The following is a 20,229-nucleotide window of genomic DNA, read 5'->3' as shown; positions in this document are numbered from 1 at the left end:
AGGAGAAATAATGAAACTGCCTGGTTGAAACAATATGTTTTTAGCAGAATGAGCATGTAGGTTAAGGTTGACATGATCACAGACTATAGTGCAAAGTAAATGAAGTGACCATGAGCGAGCTTAGTTTTCTTATCGAATGGTATATATAATAGTCGGTATAAAGCCTTAGTCGTTAAAGTGGAGGGTTAAGTAACGTGTGAAATCTATTGCACTGATGTGCTTTTCTCATGTTCAGTACTAGTAGTTATAATTATGAGTGAGTCATGATTTGAAATGTAATGTTTTAATGGGGAGTTGCAGAACGTGCATACGTAGTAATTGTTTGTATGTGGCTAGATAGAGAACAGGGCGAGGTAACATGAATGTAGAAACATGGCATTTGCTGACAAGAAGGTTTTGTATGGTAGCCAAATGAAGAAATATAGTTAGTAGAAATGGCACAATGGTGAACTGGTGTAACTTTTTAATAAAAGGAATACATTTGCCATCATGAAATGGATATGGGTGGCCGTGAGTGAGTTTTGGTAAAGCAAATATAAGCGTAATAAAATGTTAGTGTAAAAGAGGAAATTATCTGCCTGAGGGCGATGCGGGATTCAATCCTTCAACTGGAGGTTTACCAGTCTGTGACTTTGTTAGTGCAGCACCATGACATAGCTATGCAATGCGTGAAATATCATAAGCATGGTTTTAAAGAAGAACACAGGCCAGTTAGCACAGATTTGCAATATTGTAGTCAGTTAATAACTGAACATGCAGATGGTACGTCATAATGCAGTGTATACGTTCGGTGAACGGTGGGTAGGTGCAAAAGCAATAATTGAGAAGTAGTAGACAATTATAAGTGAGGGTAAAAGCAGGTTAAAGAAACATGTTCCTAGCTGGGCTTGAACCTAGGACCCCATGTTCCCAAGACCTTGTAACCTTGCCCACTAGGCCACAGGCAGACTAGCTGTTTAAACTGGATATGTTTCGTAGTAAAAAGGTATGGGTATTTTGATTGGGTCGCTGGTGTCGGTGAAATGTGCAATGGGGAGACATGTTGTTAGTGGGATAGGCGACAGGAAAAATAAGAATGAGAAGAAGGAGAAAACGCAAAATAACCTTCGTTTGGGGCTTCATTGTGTGGACATGTGAAGTTTTTTATGAATTCTGTCTGTTGAAATGGGGTGAGAATGTACAGAATTTAATGTTTTTAAGGGCTGAGTGTCTGTGGCTGTTGTGGTTATTTCTGTGGGGAACCCTGAAAATTGCCAAACTCTCAGTGCTGTATAGGTATGGGGCATGCCCCCGCCAAGGCGTAACTTGGCGGGATGGCATACCTGCCATCCCAATTATTCTTTCATTCTCGTTCTTCATTTAGTGAGACTATTATGGACAGGTACATTGTCCTATCATAAGCTAGACTGTAGTTCGAGAACAAGCCTATCAGAGTCCAGTATCAGCTTCACTGAGGGTGTCTAAAGAAGTGCGCGGAGAGAAGAGAAAATGGTGGATCACGAGTGAAATCACGTTTTTCCTGTGGGATAAAAAAGTAGACTTTAGCTAAAGTAAACCTTGAAAAAGGAAACGTATATCAAAACGGACAGCTTTGCCAAAGTTTACGTGTTCTCTTTGTTGTTTTAACGTGCGTTTAAGTTACAGAGCGCTCTCTTCGCGGCTGCTGTGGATAACTTGTGCTATCAGATGCAATGGCGGGATTCGTTTCAGAAATGGACATGGACTGAAAGCAACAGAGGCTTCGTCAGTGCCGTGAGTTTCAAGAGGAGACAAATTACATTGCTGAAGAGAGTAGCAAAGGTGTATTCTCTGGGCAGACGTTTTGAAAAGCTAAAGTTTAGTAACCACCGTTGCCTAAGAGCTGGTATTGTAGTGTTTTAAGTTTCAGTTCCATTGTACCTCGCCATTAACGTTACATGCGGTACGCGCATGGTAATTCCCAGTGAGTGCGTTTATTGAGGTTGTGATCGTTAACGTTAAAGTGTTTGGAAGACGGCGAATACAGTTTAAAGACGATCACAGAAAAATACGGAACTGTGCATTCATTTTGGATTGAGGAGTAGCGAGTGTTACCGGTGATCTGGACACACGGAGGAATCGAGGGAGATAGATTGAACTGCGCCGTAGTGTGAAACACACGCACACTGGAGCATCCATCGTTCATTAGAACTCTATCGAAGAGGAGAAGTTCCCTGCCATCCAAAGACATCTCCCAGCGACTCATCTCATCTCAAGTCTACAGAATGGTATTTATATCAAAACTTTATTATTCATTAAGAGAGGTAATAAGTTTACTATCCTTTATTGTAATAGGTTTACTATTATTGAATAGAATAAGTTTAAATGAGTGGTTGATACCATATTTTGTGTTTAAAAATGAATATTCCTATTGTGGGGTTTACTGAATTTTGTTTACAATAGTGGAATATGGACTGAAAGAAAACAAACATGAAAATAGTTTCATGGACTTCATAAAAGAGGGTTTTGTTAAGTGAACTATTTCATATATACTGTGAATCCATTTTGAAGTGTAAATAGCTATTTTCTGTTGGTTTCGATACTGCTGATACTGTGAGAAGAGATTATTACTATGAAAGAAGAGTAATTCATATTGTGAATTATTGTTTTTCTGTTTTGAAATAATTGTAAATTCATTGATTTTATCTTGAAAAAGAAAATAACCAATTTGCTAAGAAGAGGAAAGAAAAGAAATTCATAAAAGAGTATATTATTTGAGAAAATAAATATTTGAGTTATTTTAAGGTTAACTAACATCTCGTGTTTTGTGGTTTAGACTTACCTTGGAGTGGGGGCGTCTCACCTATCCTGCTAGATCTGGGGAGGGAGGGTTTATGCTTTATCTAACCCCTATAAGTGAGTTAAGCATATATTATAGACTTCAGGTCGCCACTGTGTCAGAGTTAAATCCTGAAGCCCACCTCGCCACATCTACTAGTGTTCATCCTGACCACTTCATTCAGCAAGATAGGCACAGACATATCTACACACGTAGGTACTGAGGCTAATTGTACTGGGGACGGGGACTCAGATCCTTTAGTTACTTCAGTCGTCCGAGGTAAGGGAGCACTATATTCACCCCAACAAGGCGGGCATAATTTCCCCGCCACACAATCATGGCCCTGTGGTGTGGCATGGCTACGTTGGGCTCTGACACACTGAATAGCTTTGTTTACTGGTGTCTCTTTAGAGAGGTAATAAAACATTAGGGAGGGGGAGAAAGAAAAACTGGCACAAGTTCATGGGGGATATACTTCACTGTTCTCTTTAACTTGCCATGTATTTAACACTATTTTACAACAAAACAATAACAATCTTTCAGTCTTGCTTTAAATGATCATTATTACACTGTGAAAATGCAGATTTGGACAGGGATTTAAGATTCCTAAAATACAAGTACCCTACTGAAACAGATGTTTTCTTGTTATTGTGTTTTACACCAAAACAGTTAAGGAACAATCTTGCAATCATGTTCACGTCCCAACTTAGAGTAAGGCCTACTACTACAGAGCACGGGGCTGAACAAAATACATATTCATGCATTGAAAGGAGGCTACTTTTACTGAGTAAGTCGTGCTGAATTAACAGATTAGTTTGCTGAAGATGTAGGGCTTTCGTTGAATGACTAATTAAAAATGAATAGTGTGTAATTCACAACTTTGAAAATAAAACTTGATGCTCTGCTGTTGCGTTGAGTAGGCACATTAACTTTTCAGTTAAAACCCAGCTGTGTAAATTGCTGTGCTGTGCTGTGTAAGTTCATCTTCGCCAGTTAAAATGTACTGTTTGAAAAAGCAAGACACAGAGGTCCAATTTTTTCCCCCAGTTTTATTTTGTTGTGTTTTTACTGTTTTTTATATTTGGGCAGCGGAGTTATGAGGTGGGGAGGGGGGGGGCTTCCCTGTGGTTGGGGGTTACTCACCGGTGTGCAGTACTCCACCATGGGGGTGCTCAGCTTGTAGCCCTTGGCGGTGCGTCCAGAGAAGAAGCAGGCTTGGCAGACATTGTAGTTGAAGTGCTTCAGGCTGCGGTACCTGCAAAGACCAGAGCATGTGCACAGCATTTTCAAGAAGGCTCCCTTTGATTCCCACCAGCCAACAGCTCAATCCCATAGCTTTTGTGTCAAAAGACACTTTATTCCATTTTTTAATTAATAAAACTTCATTGAAAAAGTTTGCTTTTTGATGTACCCAGTGGTTTTATTCCCACTCTATGGAAAAAAGCTGGAATAAATCTCTATACAGTATTTTACATAGGATATTTATTTGACAGATACAGACCCTTTAATACGGTATTTTAACATTAAAGCACAGACAGGTAATTTTTTTAGTGCTGGCATTTGAACCCAAGTTAAATACAATGCCTTCAGGATTTCCAGCTCAAATATGTAATAGCTATGCCTGTACAACTGTACAAACCCATGACCCATTTAATTAGCAAATACATTCTCTGTGAACCACCCCTTATTAAATCAGAACCTATATGAATACTGAATACAGAATACAATTAACATTGCGTATTTGTACAATAAACTGAACGTGACTTTTTCACGCATACTTCACAGCCCCATCTCAGGACCCTTCAGTGGGTCTCAAAGTACACTTTGGGAAGCACTGACCTAAAGCTCAAGTCTTCTGAGCATTTTCCTCTGGAATGAAATAAAAACAGATTCAGTGCCAGCTGTGTCTATGAGACCCTTGGGCCTGTGTGCAGTTGGCTGTGGTATTCATTATAAAGGGAGGATTTGGATTCTGGCCACCTTGTCAGTCTTCTCCACTTCAGCACACGAGAACGACCGCTCTGGGCGATCTGGGTACCATATGCCCACTGTGCAGAAAGTGCCAGCTTTTGAAAGAATTGCTGGGTAGCTCAACTGGTGAACCGTGGAGTTAAAAGAAACAACCCCGGGTGCCATGCGTGCATTCCCAAATTGATTTGAAATGTCACAGCACAATGGGACGGGGATTAGTATGATTCCAGATCAGAAGATATATAAAATAGAGATTAAAATAAAGAGATTTTTGTGGAGATAGTGAAACGAGGCAGCGCTGATGGACTGTGGGAAGCAGCCCCGGGAGATTAAGTGAAAGGTGGTCTAATTTCCACTCATCAATGCTCTCCTTTCCCCAGACAGTCTGTGCTCTGAGAGGAATCAGGCCCCGGAGTCCCACATAGCCCAACCCTGATGAGATGTGGCACCTCAAATTGATATTGCCTAAAAGGTGATATATCTGATTTTTTTCCCCTACTTGCACCAATGAAAGCATTTTCATCACAACTCAAACTGTATTCATTTGCATGTCATAGGCTTAATGTCATTATAATTCATGCATGATTTGCATTTGTTACTATTGAATATTTTTTTAATGTTGCTAGAAAAACTTGGGACTATACTGTAAATAAAAAGCTTCTGAGCTAAGTCAGGTGCAGTACAATGGATGCATGAACATGTATTTTGAAAATCATACACGCTTATTACAGATAAATAATTAAATATCTCATACAATATGGTATTGTGTAATATTTTTTTGTAATAACAGTATTTTTCTCAGAATTCAGCTTAAACCCAGTGGCACCACAGCACTCCTTGATCCAACAACAGTTTACAACCACTGACAGTAACCTGACCATCATCTTGTGAGAGTCACCTATGTATATTTCTTTGGAGGTTGGGGCTTGGAGTACCTGAAGCCCACTATGGGACAGTCCTTGCAGATGTTGCACTTGGCCTGGTGTTTTGCTGTCTCCGCAGCGGCTACGCGGTGCAGGACTGGCAGCCATACCACGGGCTGGGGCTCCAAGCGCATCCAGTCCACAAAGTGCCCCAGGTCCAGCTCTGCCCTGCAGTTCACCTGGTGGGGGGTGGAGCCACACACAGGAAACAAGCTCACTTCACATCCTGCGGCCACCGGGATCAACTAGAGCACAGCGGGTGAAGCTAATTAAAAGGCTTTATTCTTTAGATTACACTCTCTCCAAGAAAAAAGATGTGAAGAACATGATACCAGATCACTTAGTCCAGTTTTAAAGACTTTCAGAGAACTGGAGTTCACATTCAGCTCAGCTATGAGGAAAACTGAACTGTAAATGCAGGTGTTGATTGTCAAGCATAATCATCAGCTGCACTCTAAATGTGGTTTCATGCCTTTGCTAAACAGATGTCCGACTGCACTGATAACAAGGGATGAGTCAAGGCGTTTGTTCCACCAGCAACAAAAGTTACAATTCCAGTGAACTCCTCAGGAGAACTTCTAAATTTTGAACTTCCAAAATATCTAGCATTAGATCTGGGAGCAAACTACAACACCATTCTTGACTACTGACTACTGAGCATTATGACTCTTCATTGTTGATTTTAACATTATGAAATCTGCTGGCTGTTAGCCCCAAATTAACATCATCATTTGTATCACCTTTGCCATTGACAGGTTGCAGTTAATGCTTGCAATGCCACCTGATTCTCAATTCGATTGAGCCAACTTACACGCTTGCTTCTGCTTTCCACTGCGAGGGATGGCAAGACGTCTCTGTCAGAATTTAAACAGGCGCAGCTAACCTTATTAGCGCGAAGGCTTATTTTTGTCCACACAGGGCAGCGCTGCCACCGTCATTGCCACCTTTTCTGTTTCTCTCCGTCCCCATATCAGAGACCTATCACTAAAGTTATGGATTGATAATGACAGGCACATAAAACACCGGATGATCGGTTCCCCTCCCTTTCTCATCACATGGTACATTAAATAAAATGCACCTCGCCGTGACGGGAGGAAAACATTACAGCACACGGCCGGCCGGCTCCAAGGGCCCTGGCAGAACTGCCATCCCTGTTTATAAATGCACTATTAAACTGCTGATGTCCACAATGTCAGTGTCTCTTCGTCACTAATGGCATCAGCAGAATATTTTTGGAGCGGGGAGAGAAATAGTGTTAATTTAGCTGGATACAGCACACAGTTCTGGAAGCATAGTCAGACTGCAAGAAAACCTAGTAAAAGAAAGGGGTGGTGTATTTTGAGAGTAAAAAAATAATTGTGTTGTGGATTAATCTTTACCATTCATCCCCTCAGAAAGCAAGCCAAATCCATATGAAACTATCTGAAAAAGCCTACATTTCTGATTTACTTTGTAATACCCAAAATGCTATTGTCCACTGTCGTGAAATTGTTTCACCCTTGCCTGAAGTTCTTAAAACTGGTTTTGTGCATTTGATTTGATTAGTATGAATGAACAGCTCTTATGAATGCTATTTATCCTGTGCCAATGGGTACATGTGTAAACACCTATATTACATTACCAGAAAGACTGCCAAGCAGTTACTTCAATATTTTTTTGCTCGGTATTGAGCTTTTTTGCAAGAAACTGGGCCAAAATAGAGTAGATATTCAATCCTGAAACAAAAACACTGATTTCTGCATGAAAGGAAATGTGCCAAAGAGGTTTAACAGAAATGTAAGGACATAGATATCCATTGAAAATTTGTAGGATAAACTGAACCGGAATTACCTTAACATTTTTGATTCATGCAGCCTGTACAACCATAAAATGCTTATTTTGTGTCTAATAAAAGAAAATAAGCAATAATAAACTTGAAATTAACAATTGACATACTCACTATGAGAGTTAGCTTGCAAATATAGCAACATGCTGTTGAAAGTTTACTATATACTGCTGACGAAGAATGGATTTGCTTCTTTACTTTTCTTCTTCCCTTATATGAATGAGTTTAAATCCTCAATGTGGTGTTTACAGTGAGACACATCGCTGGTAAGGTGAGGTGCTGTTCTGGTACAGTGGTGTGGTACGGTACAATACATTGTTGCACGCACGTGTTGAAAGCAGCTGTGTATGCTGGGCTGGACGCTGCTGGCTCCAAAGGCAGTGGCCTCTCCGAGCTGCCTCGGGATCTGAAGAACGTCGTGGAGCAGCAGGCCCAGCCCTCCAGGGTCACAAGTGTCTGCTGGCGCTGCCACCTGTCGGAACAGATCTGACACAACGTACACCATGCAACATCCACGTGTACACACACATGCACACACACACCCACATGGACCCACACACAGGGGCACAGAAATGTATACATATGTGCCCACATACACACATGCACATCCGCACACACAAATACATGGATACAAACGTGTGCGTGCCACACACAAATACCCAAACACAAACGCATACATAAAACACACACACAGTGAGATCTTCTTTCTCCAGGCTAAAAACCATCTAAACTGGTGGTAGTTCTGCATTGCCCCAATGAGATAACTCACAACTGTATTTCCTTCCCACGACCATATTTCTCAGAACATAGAACTTTAGTGTCTTTCTTTGCTCTATGACCCTGTTGGTTTATTTATAGCAGTGTGTGGGTAGTGTGCTCTCAGGGCAGGGAAGAATCCTTAAAATGCAATAAGTACCATTGGGAACAGCAAACCCAGGCTGACAGCTCCTGTCTCCACAAGTGACAGAGTCTAGCCAAGCATTCAATTGCACATTAAGAAAGGTCCTGCTCGCACCAGTAGCAAACGGATTGATCAAAGGGGACTCTTGCCTAAAATCTATGATTACATTAAATGAGCACATTTAGCAACTGCCGCAATATCTTTTGGATATGCATCAGTGCAATGGCATTGGCAAGAGTCTAGTTGTGAATTTGCTGCACTGGTATTATCTCTGTGCAGCATAAACCCATAGCACTCTACTGCTATTCTTGATTGTAGGTTGGAAACTTTTCTTTTAAAAGGGGACTTTAATGCTTATTGCTGTTCGATCGCTATCACGGCACACTATACTGCTTCTGGGTTTTTATTTGAATGTTCATAAAAAATGTAATCACAGTCACTATATGGTGCAGCAGTAAACATATATTACAAATATATTTCTAAATATCTCAAAGCCAAAAACATTGTTTATATAGTGTTGCTGCATATTTATATATTCAAGTTTATGCACATACTTGTGGATATATCATAAAATCCATAAAACCAACATAAAAATAAAATTGCAAGGTCAGAATGGAAATATGTCATAATGAATGAGAAATGCAAGCAAAAATGAAATACCTGAGTTTCAAATAACTTGTTAATTTAGACACATATACTATAACTTTATGCTACTATTGTTACAAGAGTATTTAATAATTATTTCATAAAGATATACATTTGTGTAAAAAATCTGAATAATGTGTAGCATTATTATTCCAATAAACTAAAATGATCACTAGAATACTGTCTGTTTAATAATACAGTGCTGCTACATTATACTGCCAGTTAAAACCTGGGTCTAAAGTCAGCTAAGGACTAAGCTGGTGACAAATGGATGGTGGGGATACTGTATAACAAAGCTGAAAAAGAAAATGTGTGTAAATAGTGATGATGGGCAACTTAAAATGTAAAAAACAAAATAAAATTTAATACATTTCATCTTAATGAAACATTCATATACTGTAATAGTCCTGCCACCATTGATTTCCAACTTGTGCCTATTTGGCTTTACTCTAAGACTGAACAGTTAGGAAAAAAACCCTGCTTCAAGATTTCTTATTAATTTGTGTAGATAAGAGGAGCATTTCGTCGGTGAACAGCAGAGCACCAAATAAAAAAACTTTCTCCAAATCAGAATGGTTTTTAAGACGTTTCTTATTTTGATCTTGACCATTAGAGCTAAGCCACTTCTCTCACACTCACAGGCCCCATTCACACTTGCATTTTGGGGCTCGACAACCAAGCAATGGTGCCACTTATTTTATGATGGATTCGACTAAACCTCAACATGACTTATGAACTTCAAAGGCCTGATTCATATTCTACATTTATGAGTTAAGTCTGGAATCAGTGGAATTCAACACTGATATCACTCATTCAAAGACAGCGTACTGTAAGAGAATGCAAAAACCTTGTTTAGCGCTGATTCATCACAGTAGTGCATCTTGCCCCTTGATCTGCTTTTGTACTTACATTTATATTTGTCCTCCAGATGACCATTAGACAGAGAGAGTACGGCGATCTTCACAGAACGTGCTCGAATCTTCCCACTTCGACCTCTGTGAGAAAAGAGGGAGGGCTCATGAAGAGGTGTTACTGGGCATTACCACCACAATCTACTGGTGGGCAGGCTCCACTCCTGTGACATTCAGTTTAAAAAGTGAACTCCCTCCTTAAAAAAAAATGCTGAGATAACAAAGGGGAAACTATACTTCTTTAAGAATATGTAGATTATTTATGTGCACAATTTTTAAAAAGTCATAAGGAACATACTACACAGTATATGATGCAGGGGCAGGCAGAAAACCCTAAAGGGTTTATTCACAGCCTCTACCTAAGTAGGAAAAAATATTGTTCACAATATTACATCAAAACAAAAACATTTATTAAGGAAAGAAGAAAAACACAAAACAACACAGAATACATAATAATAATAATAATAATAATAATAATAAACGTATGTGCATGTGCGCACATGTGCAATGAGCAAATACATGTGGATATACATATATTAAAACACGAAAAAAAGAAAACCAAATAATAAAGCATTGAATTAAATTTTTTCAAATTATAAAGCATTAGAGATAAAATTTTCTAAATGTCCTCCTTAAAATTTTACCAAATAAGAAAAAACATTCCATAATTAGGAATTTGAAAAGATCTGATCATCTTTATTTCCCCAATAGGAATGGATACTTGGAAATAGGATTTGAATTAATCTGGTACATTTCTTACCTTCAAAAATACATATTTGAAAAACACTGATGTAACAACTTGAAAGAAGCCGAAGTGTATGGAATAAAGAAGCAAATGGGGTGCATAACTTTGAGTGGGCTGTGACCCAAACAAATATTTTCTGAAGGAGAAGAGTTTAAAGTTTTTAAACATTTAGAAAAATTGAAGAATGTAGAAATAGGACACCCTTTTCAACCTTTAGTTAACACTCACTTACTCACTCACCCACTCACTCACAAATGGACTAACTCGCCCACTCATTCTCACACACACACAACGACTGGACTGTGCAGCAGAGACGTACATGTCATAGAGGTTGAGGAGCCAGTTGAGGCACAAGTCCACACACAGGGGCACATTGACCAGGTCCTTGTGGTTCCACTCCAGCAGGTCGTATATGGAGGTCAGACAGTGGGCGACGTCAGGCACACTCAGAAGCTGGTTGTTCAACGTGAGTCCATACTGCTCAAAGATCTTCTCAGCCATGCTGAGCCCCAGCAAATCCACTGAGAAAAAAAGATAATTATGTTCTCTTCACTTGTAATTCCTTTCTTCCTTGCATTTTCTCCCTCAGGGCTAAAAGGCTAGAGCCACACTCAATCAAAGGCTGAAACACTTGAGTCACAATCACTTCAAGCGAAAAAGAACATTTCCCCCCTGAGAATTCATAACATACTGTATAGGTCTGGTGCATAAGTGCAGCGCAAATTTGCTCAGAGGTACCTGAATAGTTCTAAAATAATATGCATTGCTATGAATAGTTACAAACAGAAATAAACACACATGACATAAATTTCTCATTTTGGGAATTTTCAAAATTCACACAGCTTTAAAGGGATGGTTTGTTTTCAAGTACTATTTCAGCTTTTCTGTATGTTTTTTTTTTTTTTCTGGCTCAGACAGTTTTTGTGTAAAATAATTCAGGTTTACTAATGGATTTCCCACTCTGCCCTGCCATGTAAATAGAAAAATGTTCCTTCCCAGTTAGTGCAAAACAATATTCCAACTTGGAAAGGTTACTTGAAAAACAAAAAAATATGTACTTGTCTTGGCCTAAATACAAAGCATTTGCAGTTTGAGAGGTGATCAAATAATAAAAATAATAAAACCATAGCACAGCAAGTCAATTTACCACAACCCTGCTGCACTGTTGTAAAAAGTTGCAAAAATGTTTTGTGATAGCTGGGGTTGTGCCAGTAGAAACACAGCTGGTCCCTGAACCATACTGAACCCCAGGTCCTTCAGTTCAGATGATTGTCTTTCCTGTCTCCAACTGCCAGGCACCCGATTTATTTCAGTGTTCATTTGGATCCAGGGGCAATTTTATCATGAATTTGAACTGCAGAAAAGTCCAGTTTGGCTCTATGAAAAGCAGCACTGGAGTGTTCAGAATCCATCTCTGTCCTCTCTGAGAGGAAAAAATTCAGCATCTCAGAGCATGTCTATGTCCTCAAAATTTACATTTTAAATGATTCTGCTCAGGCAATTTATAATTGTTAAATTGCTTTAAATAATTGTTTATAAACAAAATAACATCGCTGTGCATGTTCGAATTTACGGTCATGCCCAAGGCTTCTCACATCTTGCTGATGCTCATATTCAGTAGTACAATCACAATTGACAACAATGTAAGCAGGTAACCTGCTCCCATAGAGCCACTGGTGTCCCTGCCATGTGAGCCTAAGAAAAGGAAGTAGGTTAGCTGCCCTACTGCTTAGGTGGCTATTAGTTTAATTTAGCTACCATTTCAGTTAGCCATTTAAGTGTGCTTCCTACCTAATTTAATTACGTGGTAAATTTAACTGCAAACCCTGCTTGAAAAGATCACAATCAGAGCAGTTGCTTTACTTTCTTTTAATACTGCTGCATTAAGGCCACAGCAACTGGCAGTTTCATCATGTGTAATATATAGTGCTAAAAGTTTGGTCAGCCCTGGTTAAATGGCATGTTTTGTTTATTTTCAAAGTGAAAAGAAGTTCACACAACTTTTGCACAGAACAAACTTAAATGAGTCATATTTCTGTAAATTTTAATGCACAGTGACTTTACAGTTGTCTTAATGGATTTATTGATTTTAAATGCTCAAAAAAATGTTCTTGTAACTTGACTATGTTAACGTGGTCTAAATCAGCACTGAAACGCATGCCAATGTACTATTTTGCCAGAAAGTCTTATAGAACTTTATATATAAAACTAATCGTCAAATTGTCATATTGAACTGCCGAATCCGATTCGACTAAAAAAATTCTGAGTCGGGCACAGCCCTTCTATTTAGTTGAATCCATTCTTCCACCTGCACAGTATTTACAGTGTCTCTGGTTGCCACACAACCCTAAAGCATTATAGATCTACTCATATGCTGAACAGTTGGCAAGGTGTTGTTTCTTCAAATGCTTCCCTTTTTTCTCCAAATGTATATGGTGGTTCGAGAGTTAAATTTTCTTCATCAGTTCACAACACTTTGTTCTAAAAAGTCTGTGGCTTATCTAAGTGTTGCGTTGAATACTTCAGATGTTGACTTTTGTGATAGCGGGAAAAGTTTCCTTCTGAAAGCTCTTCCATGCAGAACATTTATGTGTGAGCAACACTGCACAGTGAACCAGTAAGCCACCACTTCCGTGTCAGCTAAACATTTCTGCAGGTCCATTGCATATAGGTTTTGCTTTGCATACTTGATCAGCCTACGAGCAGTTCTATCACATATTTTTCTCGATCTTCCAGAGCGACATAGGGGCGACATAGCTCAGGAGGTAAGAGCGGTAAGAGCGGTTGTCTAGCAGTCGGAGGGTTGCCAGTTCAAACCCCGCCCTGGGCGTGTCGAAGTATCCTTGAGCAAGACACCTAACCCCTAACTGCTCTGGTGAATGAGAGGCATCAATTGTAAAGAGCTTGGGATAAAAGCACTATATAAATGCAGTCCATTTACCATTTACCATCTTGTCATGACTTCAAGGGTTTCCCTTAACATCCAGTTCTTAATGATTTTTTCTGACAGAGGAAATTCCAAGCTGGAAGCATTTAGATATTCTAATAGCCTTCTCTATAAGAGTTAATTATTTTTGTTTTCAAGTCCTCCGTCAGCTGCTTACTGGAGCCTGTGGTTGTTGAGAGTAAGCACAACACTCTGAGAGGTTAGAAGGGTCAGAGTATTTAATAAGCTCTGGAATTGTCATCTGGCTTAAAGTCAATCAACTTTGAGACCTAAGAAAAGGTCAACTGCAAGGGTGCACATGCTACATTTGCTGTTTTATTTTTTCAAACAAATAGTAATTGTGTATAAAACTTGCAAAAATATGTCATGTTTAAGTTTGTACCCTGCAGAGGTCGTATTCAATTCTTTTCACTTATAAATTCATAAAACATGCAATTTGATCATGGGTGCACAAACGTTTGCATACTTACTGCACACAATATTTATGTAATCCACAAGATGAGACTAAAATAACTTCACATAGTATTAAACTGTGGAAATAGTGTGTTATTATTGTATATTATTGACAGTATTATCCATAATGAAAATGTCACAGAGAGGTTTGGCCCCTGCAAGGGTTGGGTATGCCACAACTAGTGAGCCCTCTGATGGAGACTTACAGCACAAAGCCTTCTGCAGCCTACGGCTCTTCATGGCAGTTCTGTAGGCTGAGAACCTCACGCCATTCAAATCAGCTGGAGTTGAGAGAAGGAAGCAAAATAAGAAACATGGCATGCTGGGAAAAGACCCTCCTAGAGGGCGCACAATCTGGGCAGCTGCTCGGCCCAGATGGCTGACACCTTGGAGACATGAAAAGAATCATACAGGCAAGACTGCTGCGTTTCATAATGCAACACCGGCTCTGAGTACAATCCCAGGGATGGCAGGGACAACACTTCCCTCAAGAACATCCAGGACCTTCTAAAGAAGATCTGAGGCAGAGACTCTAATAATATTCATTGTCTCAAAATAAATACATAAATAAATTAGGCCACCTGTGGTTAAATACAGATCAATATTAGCAAGTCACAAAGATGATTGTAAGATCAAGGAATCTGCACAGAGCCTTGGCACAAAAAATTGGGGGCTCTTGTCTTTGTGCTTGGGTTACGAATACATTCATGCCCGGATTCATAAGTTTTAATTGGTTATTTATTTGCCTGTGATGCAACAAACTGAAAATAAAATAAATGTAATATCATTATTCCTCATTCAGAGAAAGAAGCCCATCGTATCTCACAAAGGTCGGCTTTTGGGATTTGTCATGTCAGAATATACAGTATGTACTGCACCCAATCCCTACAGCCTGCCTTTGTGCAGTACATGACACATTCTGACAAGATCCTGTCACCCAAAACCCAATTGTTAATTTTACACTCATAGGTGAGTTGAGGCCACTTTAGGGCAGCAGGAAATTAAATTCTGGGATCCCCTGTACCAAACAACATAAAACACAACATGCAGTCATGTATTCATACCAAAATCCCAATCCCTAGTCTGGACTAACACATGTACTGTCTGGGGCAAAAGGGAGGAGCCTCTGCCGCTGGGAGCCAGCAGCAGCTTCCCTATTAGTTAATCAAACTGTCTGTCTCAGTGTGCTGGTTCTCCCTCCCCCCCGGCACTCCCTCTGTTCCGTGTGTGCTGAAATCCAAGTCCCGACTGAAACACACCAGCGAAACGGACTAAACTACCCAAATTATCTGATAAAAACAGAATTATGGACAAATTCGAAGACGATTTTAATTCTGTTATATCACTGACTTGTCAAATACATGGCGTGACTTCGTTGAAGGACCTTCAGCGCGTATGTTTGGATGCGCTGTTATCGAACAGAGATGTACTTGTTTGCTTGCCTACGGGATTTGGCAAAAGTCTAATTTTTCAAGCGTGGCCTTCGGTATGCAGTCTGCTATCAAATAAATACAGAGAAAAATGGCCAGAAGAAGCAATGGTTTTGATTTTTTGCCTGTTACAATCAATAATGGAGGAGCAAGTGGAATTGTTGAACCAAAAAGGAATTAAATAAATAAACGTATCGCCGATAAATAAATTGTGTTTGTTTCTTTTATTATCTAACCTCAAACCGCAGACTCTGCATATCTCGGTGATAAACCTTGATGGTGTGGTCGGTGCTCTGACGTTAACGTTAGCCATTTTCCCCAAATAGTGGCAAACTGATGCGGGTCTGTGGAAAAGTTTGCCTCCGGTAATGTTTATCCGGTGCATGTTTCAGACCATGCCTGGCCAAAATCATCACCACATTTGGAGCACTGCCCCTCTGCACTCTGATTGGTTGGGAGGTAGCCTCCTTCGTTTATGCCTAGAACGTCAAGGCATCAGCCAGGCTCTGTTGGACGAAGTGAAAAAAGAGACTGGCTCATGAGGCTACCCAATCCCAAACTCAGACACCTGCGTATGTCGGTTTGTGCTCCAGATGAAAATATGTCCAGCATCTACTGTAATGTTAACTAAGCTGTAGTCTTTAAATGCATGTTGTCAATTTACTTTGCTGGAAGGAAAACCTGCAAACATGGGAGGTCCCCAGGACCAGTTTTTAAAACCATTCTAAAAATGTAATTCCAAAATAAATCTGGATCACAACTTGTTTTTGGCAAGTAGCGCCACAGATTGATCAGCAACTCACCAGAGGTCACCCTCATAGTTTTTTAAAAATTTGTCTCTGTTTTATCATTTCGCGTTTTAATTGTATTATTGGTTCTCATCTACATTCCAACACATGTTTTCATTTAGTTCTGTGTTTTCACCAGTTAGTATTTTTAGTATTCTGCGTATTTAAGTGTCTGTCTTGGCTTGGTCTTTGTGTTTTGCATGTTCAAGTTCTCTTCTGTTGATTTCCTGAGTTTATCTCCTCTGAGTGGTTTTCTTGTGTTACAAGCCAGTTTGTTGTTTTCGAGTTTCAAAGTAAACGTCTTTTTTGTGCTATAACTTACCTGGCATCCCGAGTCTGCTCTGCACTTGAGTCCTACCTAGAAACCTCCTGCGACAAGTAGTGCTACTAAAATATGAAATGGTAGCATGTTTTTAGGATAAAGTTCATCTGAAAGAACAAGGCAGATGTAATTAGCTAAGGTTCAGTCTGAAGTGAGTCTTTACAACAGGGGTCCCAAACCCTGGTCCTGGAGAGCCACAGATTCTCTTGTATATTTGTCAATATATAATCGATAAATAATTATATAATTTTCTATATATTTTACAATATTATACTGAAATAAATCAGAGACTTCCTATATATAGGAAAATGTATTTGTATTGCATAATGGTAAGCCTGATGAAATGAGGCGTGTTTTCAACTGAACTAATTGATTAATTATGTTGAGTAACAATGAAAAACAGCCGACCCTGCAGCTCTCCAGGACCAGGACTGGGGACCCCTGCAGTAGATTTCTCGCCGAAGCTGGTGGGCATCTCTTCTTACTCAGGTTGGTACAACATTCCACCACTTCACCACTCCACCAAAACCCGTACCAAGAGAATGGAGGAGTTCTGTCATCTTGGGATGGTCCCAGCTGGTGCTCTGGGTCTCATGGCTGGAAGGGAACAAATACATATTCAGTAACTAGCAGAGTTCAACCAAGAAGGAGAAATGTCATTAATGGGGTGGGATCTCACTCTGTCAGTGAATCGATCAATGAGTTAGTGATTGTTTCTGAATGTTAATGAAGGGATCACAGGACTACAACTCCATAGCATAATAGGATTACAAGTCTCAGCTGCAATTTCCAGCACTGTAATTCAATACTGTGCAACAGAAATGCGTAGCTAACAATAAAAAGGCAAACAGCATTCTCGTTTCGCTCTCACATTTGACACTGTCTTGAGTCTCTCTTCCCTCTCTCTTATCTCCCTCTTGCGTGCAGCCCGCACACCAGGAAGTGTTTGCTCGCCTATCGGCCGCAGAGTAACTAGACACCCAAAGGTTAACCCAGATTCTGTGTACGCTATTTATTTATCCGCAAAATGGGAATTATGAGGCCCCACATATAGCCTGCTGTAGCCTACCTGATAAATGCAAACAATTAGTAATAGTCTATGCCCAATTTATCAATATTAGGAAATATTTCCCTGCTTTGGTACAATTACTGTAAAACTGCAAGGTGAAAGTATATTTCTGCACTGAAATATTTGTTCTCCACTATTCACAGGCAGATGGCTTCCTCTTGTGGTTAACATTAGTACATAGACTATCATTATATATAGCCTAAGGTTACGAAAGACACTCGATAAGAACATTATGTAGTTTAATTGCTGTTGTTTATTAATGCTTTGTGATGAAACAGTTAAATTGTTTCATTTTTAAGATAAGAAAATGTATGTTAATGTCTCAGCTTTTCTTTCTTTGCTAGTCTTGAAAGATATATGGGTGTAAGAATTATGATTAATAAGTGGATTGTTAAACAAAATAATTATCTGTTGTTTATTGAGTATTGATGAAGAGAAATTAGAAGATGTATCGTTCTTATAATCTCCCAGCCACTGCTAGTAATAATATTCTAATTTAAATATATTGTTGTAAGCATAGATATACAAAAAAGAAAGAAAGAAAGAAACAACAATGCAAGTTTGTAACACATTTTAGTTCTGTTTTTTCTGTGCAGTTGTAGTACCTGCACTTTATTTTTGGAGTCTGGAACTCTATTGGAGCTGTTCACTATCTGCTGACTCATACAAATGAACCTGTGAGGAGAGCAGAACATTCTATCCATATTGATAATGCAGACAATGGTTTTCTATGGCAAAGGAGGTGATTTGCTCAGACTCAAAGAGGCTGTTTTAATCTAGTCCTGTTAATATAGACATTTCATATAAAGAATTTAAGAATTTATCCAACTATCTGTTAGTATAGATTAGTCAAATTCATTGTTTCCTTTATAAAGTAGCACAGCTATTCTGTATTTAGGACCTCACCAAACAGAGAGAAGATAATATATTTATTAGCCAATTCACTTCGTTTTGTCTTATTTGCATGCATTGCTGTAGAATAAAACATACTGTCGTATGAGTATGAAGTCCAAATGTTTTCTTAGAAGTGAAAATAAGTGAATAAATCTCAGAAAGTAGGAGTAAACTTTGGGGTTTCAATATGACAAGATTAAGTCACGATATGAAAAATGTATCTGACCTTGATTTATTTTTATCAAATACATTTTTTCCAAAGTAAAGCTAGTAGCATTGATTGAAGTGTCTTGCCCTTTAAAGATTGGTATGAATTCTATCTGTGCTGACTCAGGATAGTTGTATCTCATCATTTTTAATTGATTGGAATTTAGTAACATCACTGAACCAGAATCCCGACACAAAATACATTTTTATTTTTTATTTATAATTACATTGCTCACTTTGTTAATGGATGCACTTACAGAGACAAAAAAAAAAAACAAAATGAAAAATTCAGGAGACCAAGAATCACAAAAACCCGCTGGTCTATATCTATTTTAGTTTTTGAATTAATGAAATAAAGACTAGCACTGGGTTATGAGCCAGGGCAGTAGAGTGTGGATATGCTAAACCCACTCTTTCAATTCTTCTTTCCCAATGGAGTAGAATCACACTATAAGACAATTAAACAGACATTTACCACGTAAAATCATTTTTGTGTTTGCCATCCTAAGCTCATTAAGGTCCCTATTTCAGGATTTTACTTTCTGGTAATATAAATTATACCCACAAACCATACATCACAGCTAAATCAGTAGCCTGTTTTTAAATTGAGCTCAACTATATGAAAAAAGCTTCATATAGTTAACATGCTAATTCTATTCAAAGAATGGCCGGGGCCCTTGACAAAGAGATCATTCCAGTGCACTGTGGAGTGTGAGACCAGGGCTTGGTTCCCAGGTCTGGAAAATCTTGTTGCCCCTGGGAATTACCCACTTACCACATTGGTGTGATAAATGAGTCAGGACATGAGGATGTATCCAGTTAAAGGACAGTGTAGTGCTCCTGCCTGTCAGGCATGTTGACTTTTCAAGGAATAGCATGCAGTTAAACATCCTTTAGGGTCCCCATCTCAATATATACAATACTAACTATTCACACAGCATTTTACTTGAGCAATGGAGCTAAGAATCTTGTTCAAGGGCGAGACATCCTTGTTGTCCCACCAGGCATGTGACCCTGCTTCTGAACAGGAATGCATTAGGCAGAAACCACAGTATCTCACTGAATTATGATATTAGCTATATTTCTGATAAGTACCGTGTCTTTCATTTGGAGGGACAGTAAATGTGGTTAAAGTTTTGGAATAGAAAAGTCCGCTCCTCTGGAATTAAAATTTTCATATTATCAGTGGGTAACAAATTCACTTTTGACAGTAGGTTTCAAATAACAAAGTCTCTCTTCTGGTATGACACATCACAGTCACTCTGTCTCTCTGTTATGACACTATTATCATGCCTCTAAAAACAAGTCGTATTTAGTTTTAGGCATTCACTTTGTAGGTAAAAATGTATATTCACTTGTTAAAAAGAACCATGTCATTATTTATTTCAAGTCTTAAATCCC

General features: G+C 39.1%; 1 protein-coding gene and 1 long non-coding RNA gene across 5 annotated transcripts in view; one reads left to right on the top strand and one right to left on the bottom strand.

Moving 5' to 3' along the window:
- The window catches only part of LOC135254431 (utrophin-like), a 120,435-nt gene that overhangs the window by 32,739 nt on the left and 67,467 nt on the right, over positions 1-20,229 (bottom strand). For all 3 annotated transcript variants that reach the window (XM_064334580.1, XM_064334563.1, XM_064334571.1), the window contains exons 9-15: positions 17,194-17,255; positions 14,325-14,399; positions 11,038-11,239; positions 9,972-10,057; positions 7,845-8,002; positions 5,704-5,870; positions 3,941-4,052 (exon numbers count right to left, since the gene is read on the bottom strand). In XM_064334580.1, coding sequence (XP_064190650.1) covers positions 3,941-4,052; positions 5,704-5,870; positions 7,845-8,002; positions 9,972-10,057; positions 11,038-11,239; positions 14,325-14,399; positions 17,194-17,255 — 862 coding nt within the window. The remainder of the gene's footprint in view (positions 1-3,940; positions 4,053-5,703; positions 5,871-7,844; positions 8,003-9,971; positions 10,058-11,037; positions 11,240-14,324; positions 14,400-17,193; positions 17,256-20,229) is intronic.
- On the top strand, positions 1,445-7,603 carry LOC135254446 (uncharacterized). 2 transcript variants are annotated; one of them, XR_010329890.1, is made up of 4 exons: positions 1,445-2,246; positions 5,149-5,240; positions 5,571-5,655; positions 5,771-7,603. It is a non-coding gene; the product is annotated as an uncharacterized LOC135254446 (long non-coding RNA). The 2 variants fall into 2 exon arrangements; XR_010329889.1 differs by lacking the exon at positions 5,571-5,655.

This window comes from Anguilla rostrata, chromosome 1, assembly GCF_018555375.3.
Source record: "Anguilla rostrata isolate EN2019 chromosome 1, ASM1855537v3, whole genome shotgun sequence".
NCBI classification, from domain to species: Eukaryota; Metazoa; Chordata; class Actinopteri; order Anguilliformes; family Anguillidae; genus Anguilla; species Anguilla rostrata.
The sequence above is the reverse complement of the archived record's forward strand: the minus strand, read 5'-3'. Positions and strand labels throughout refer to the sequence as shown.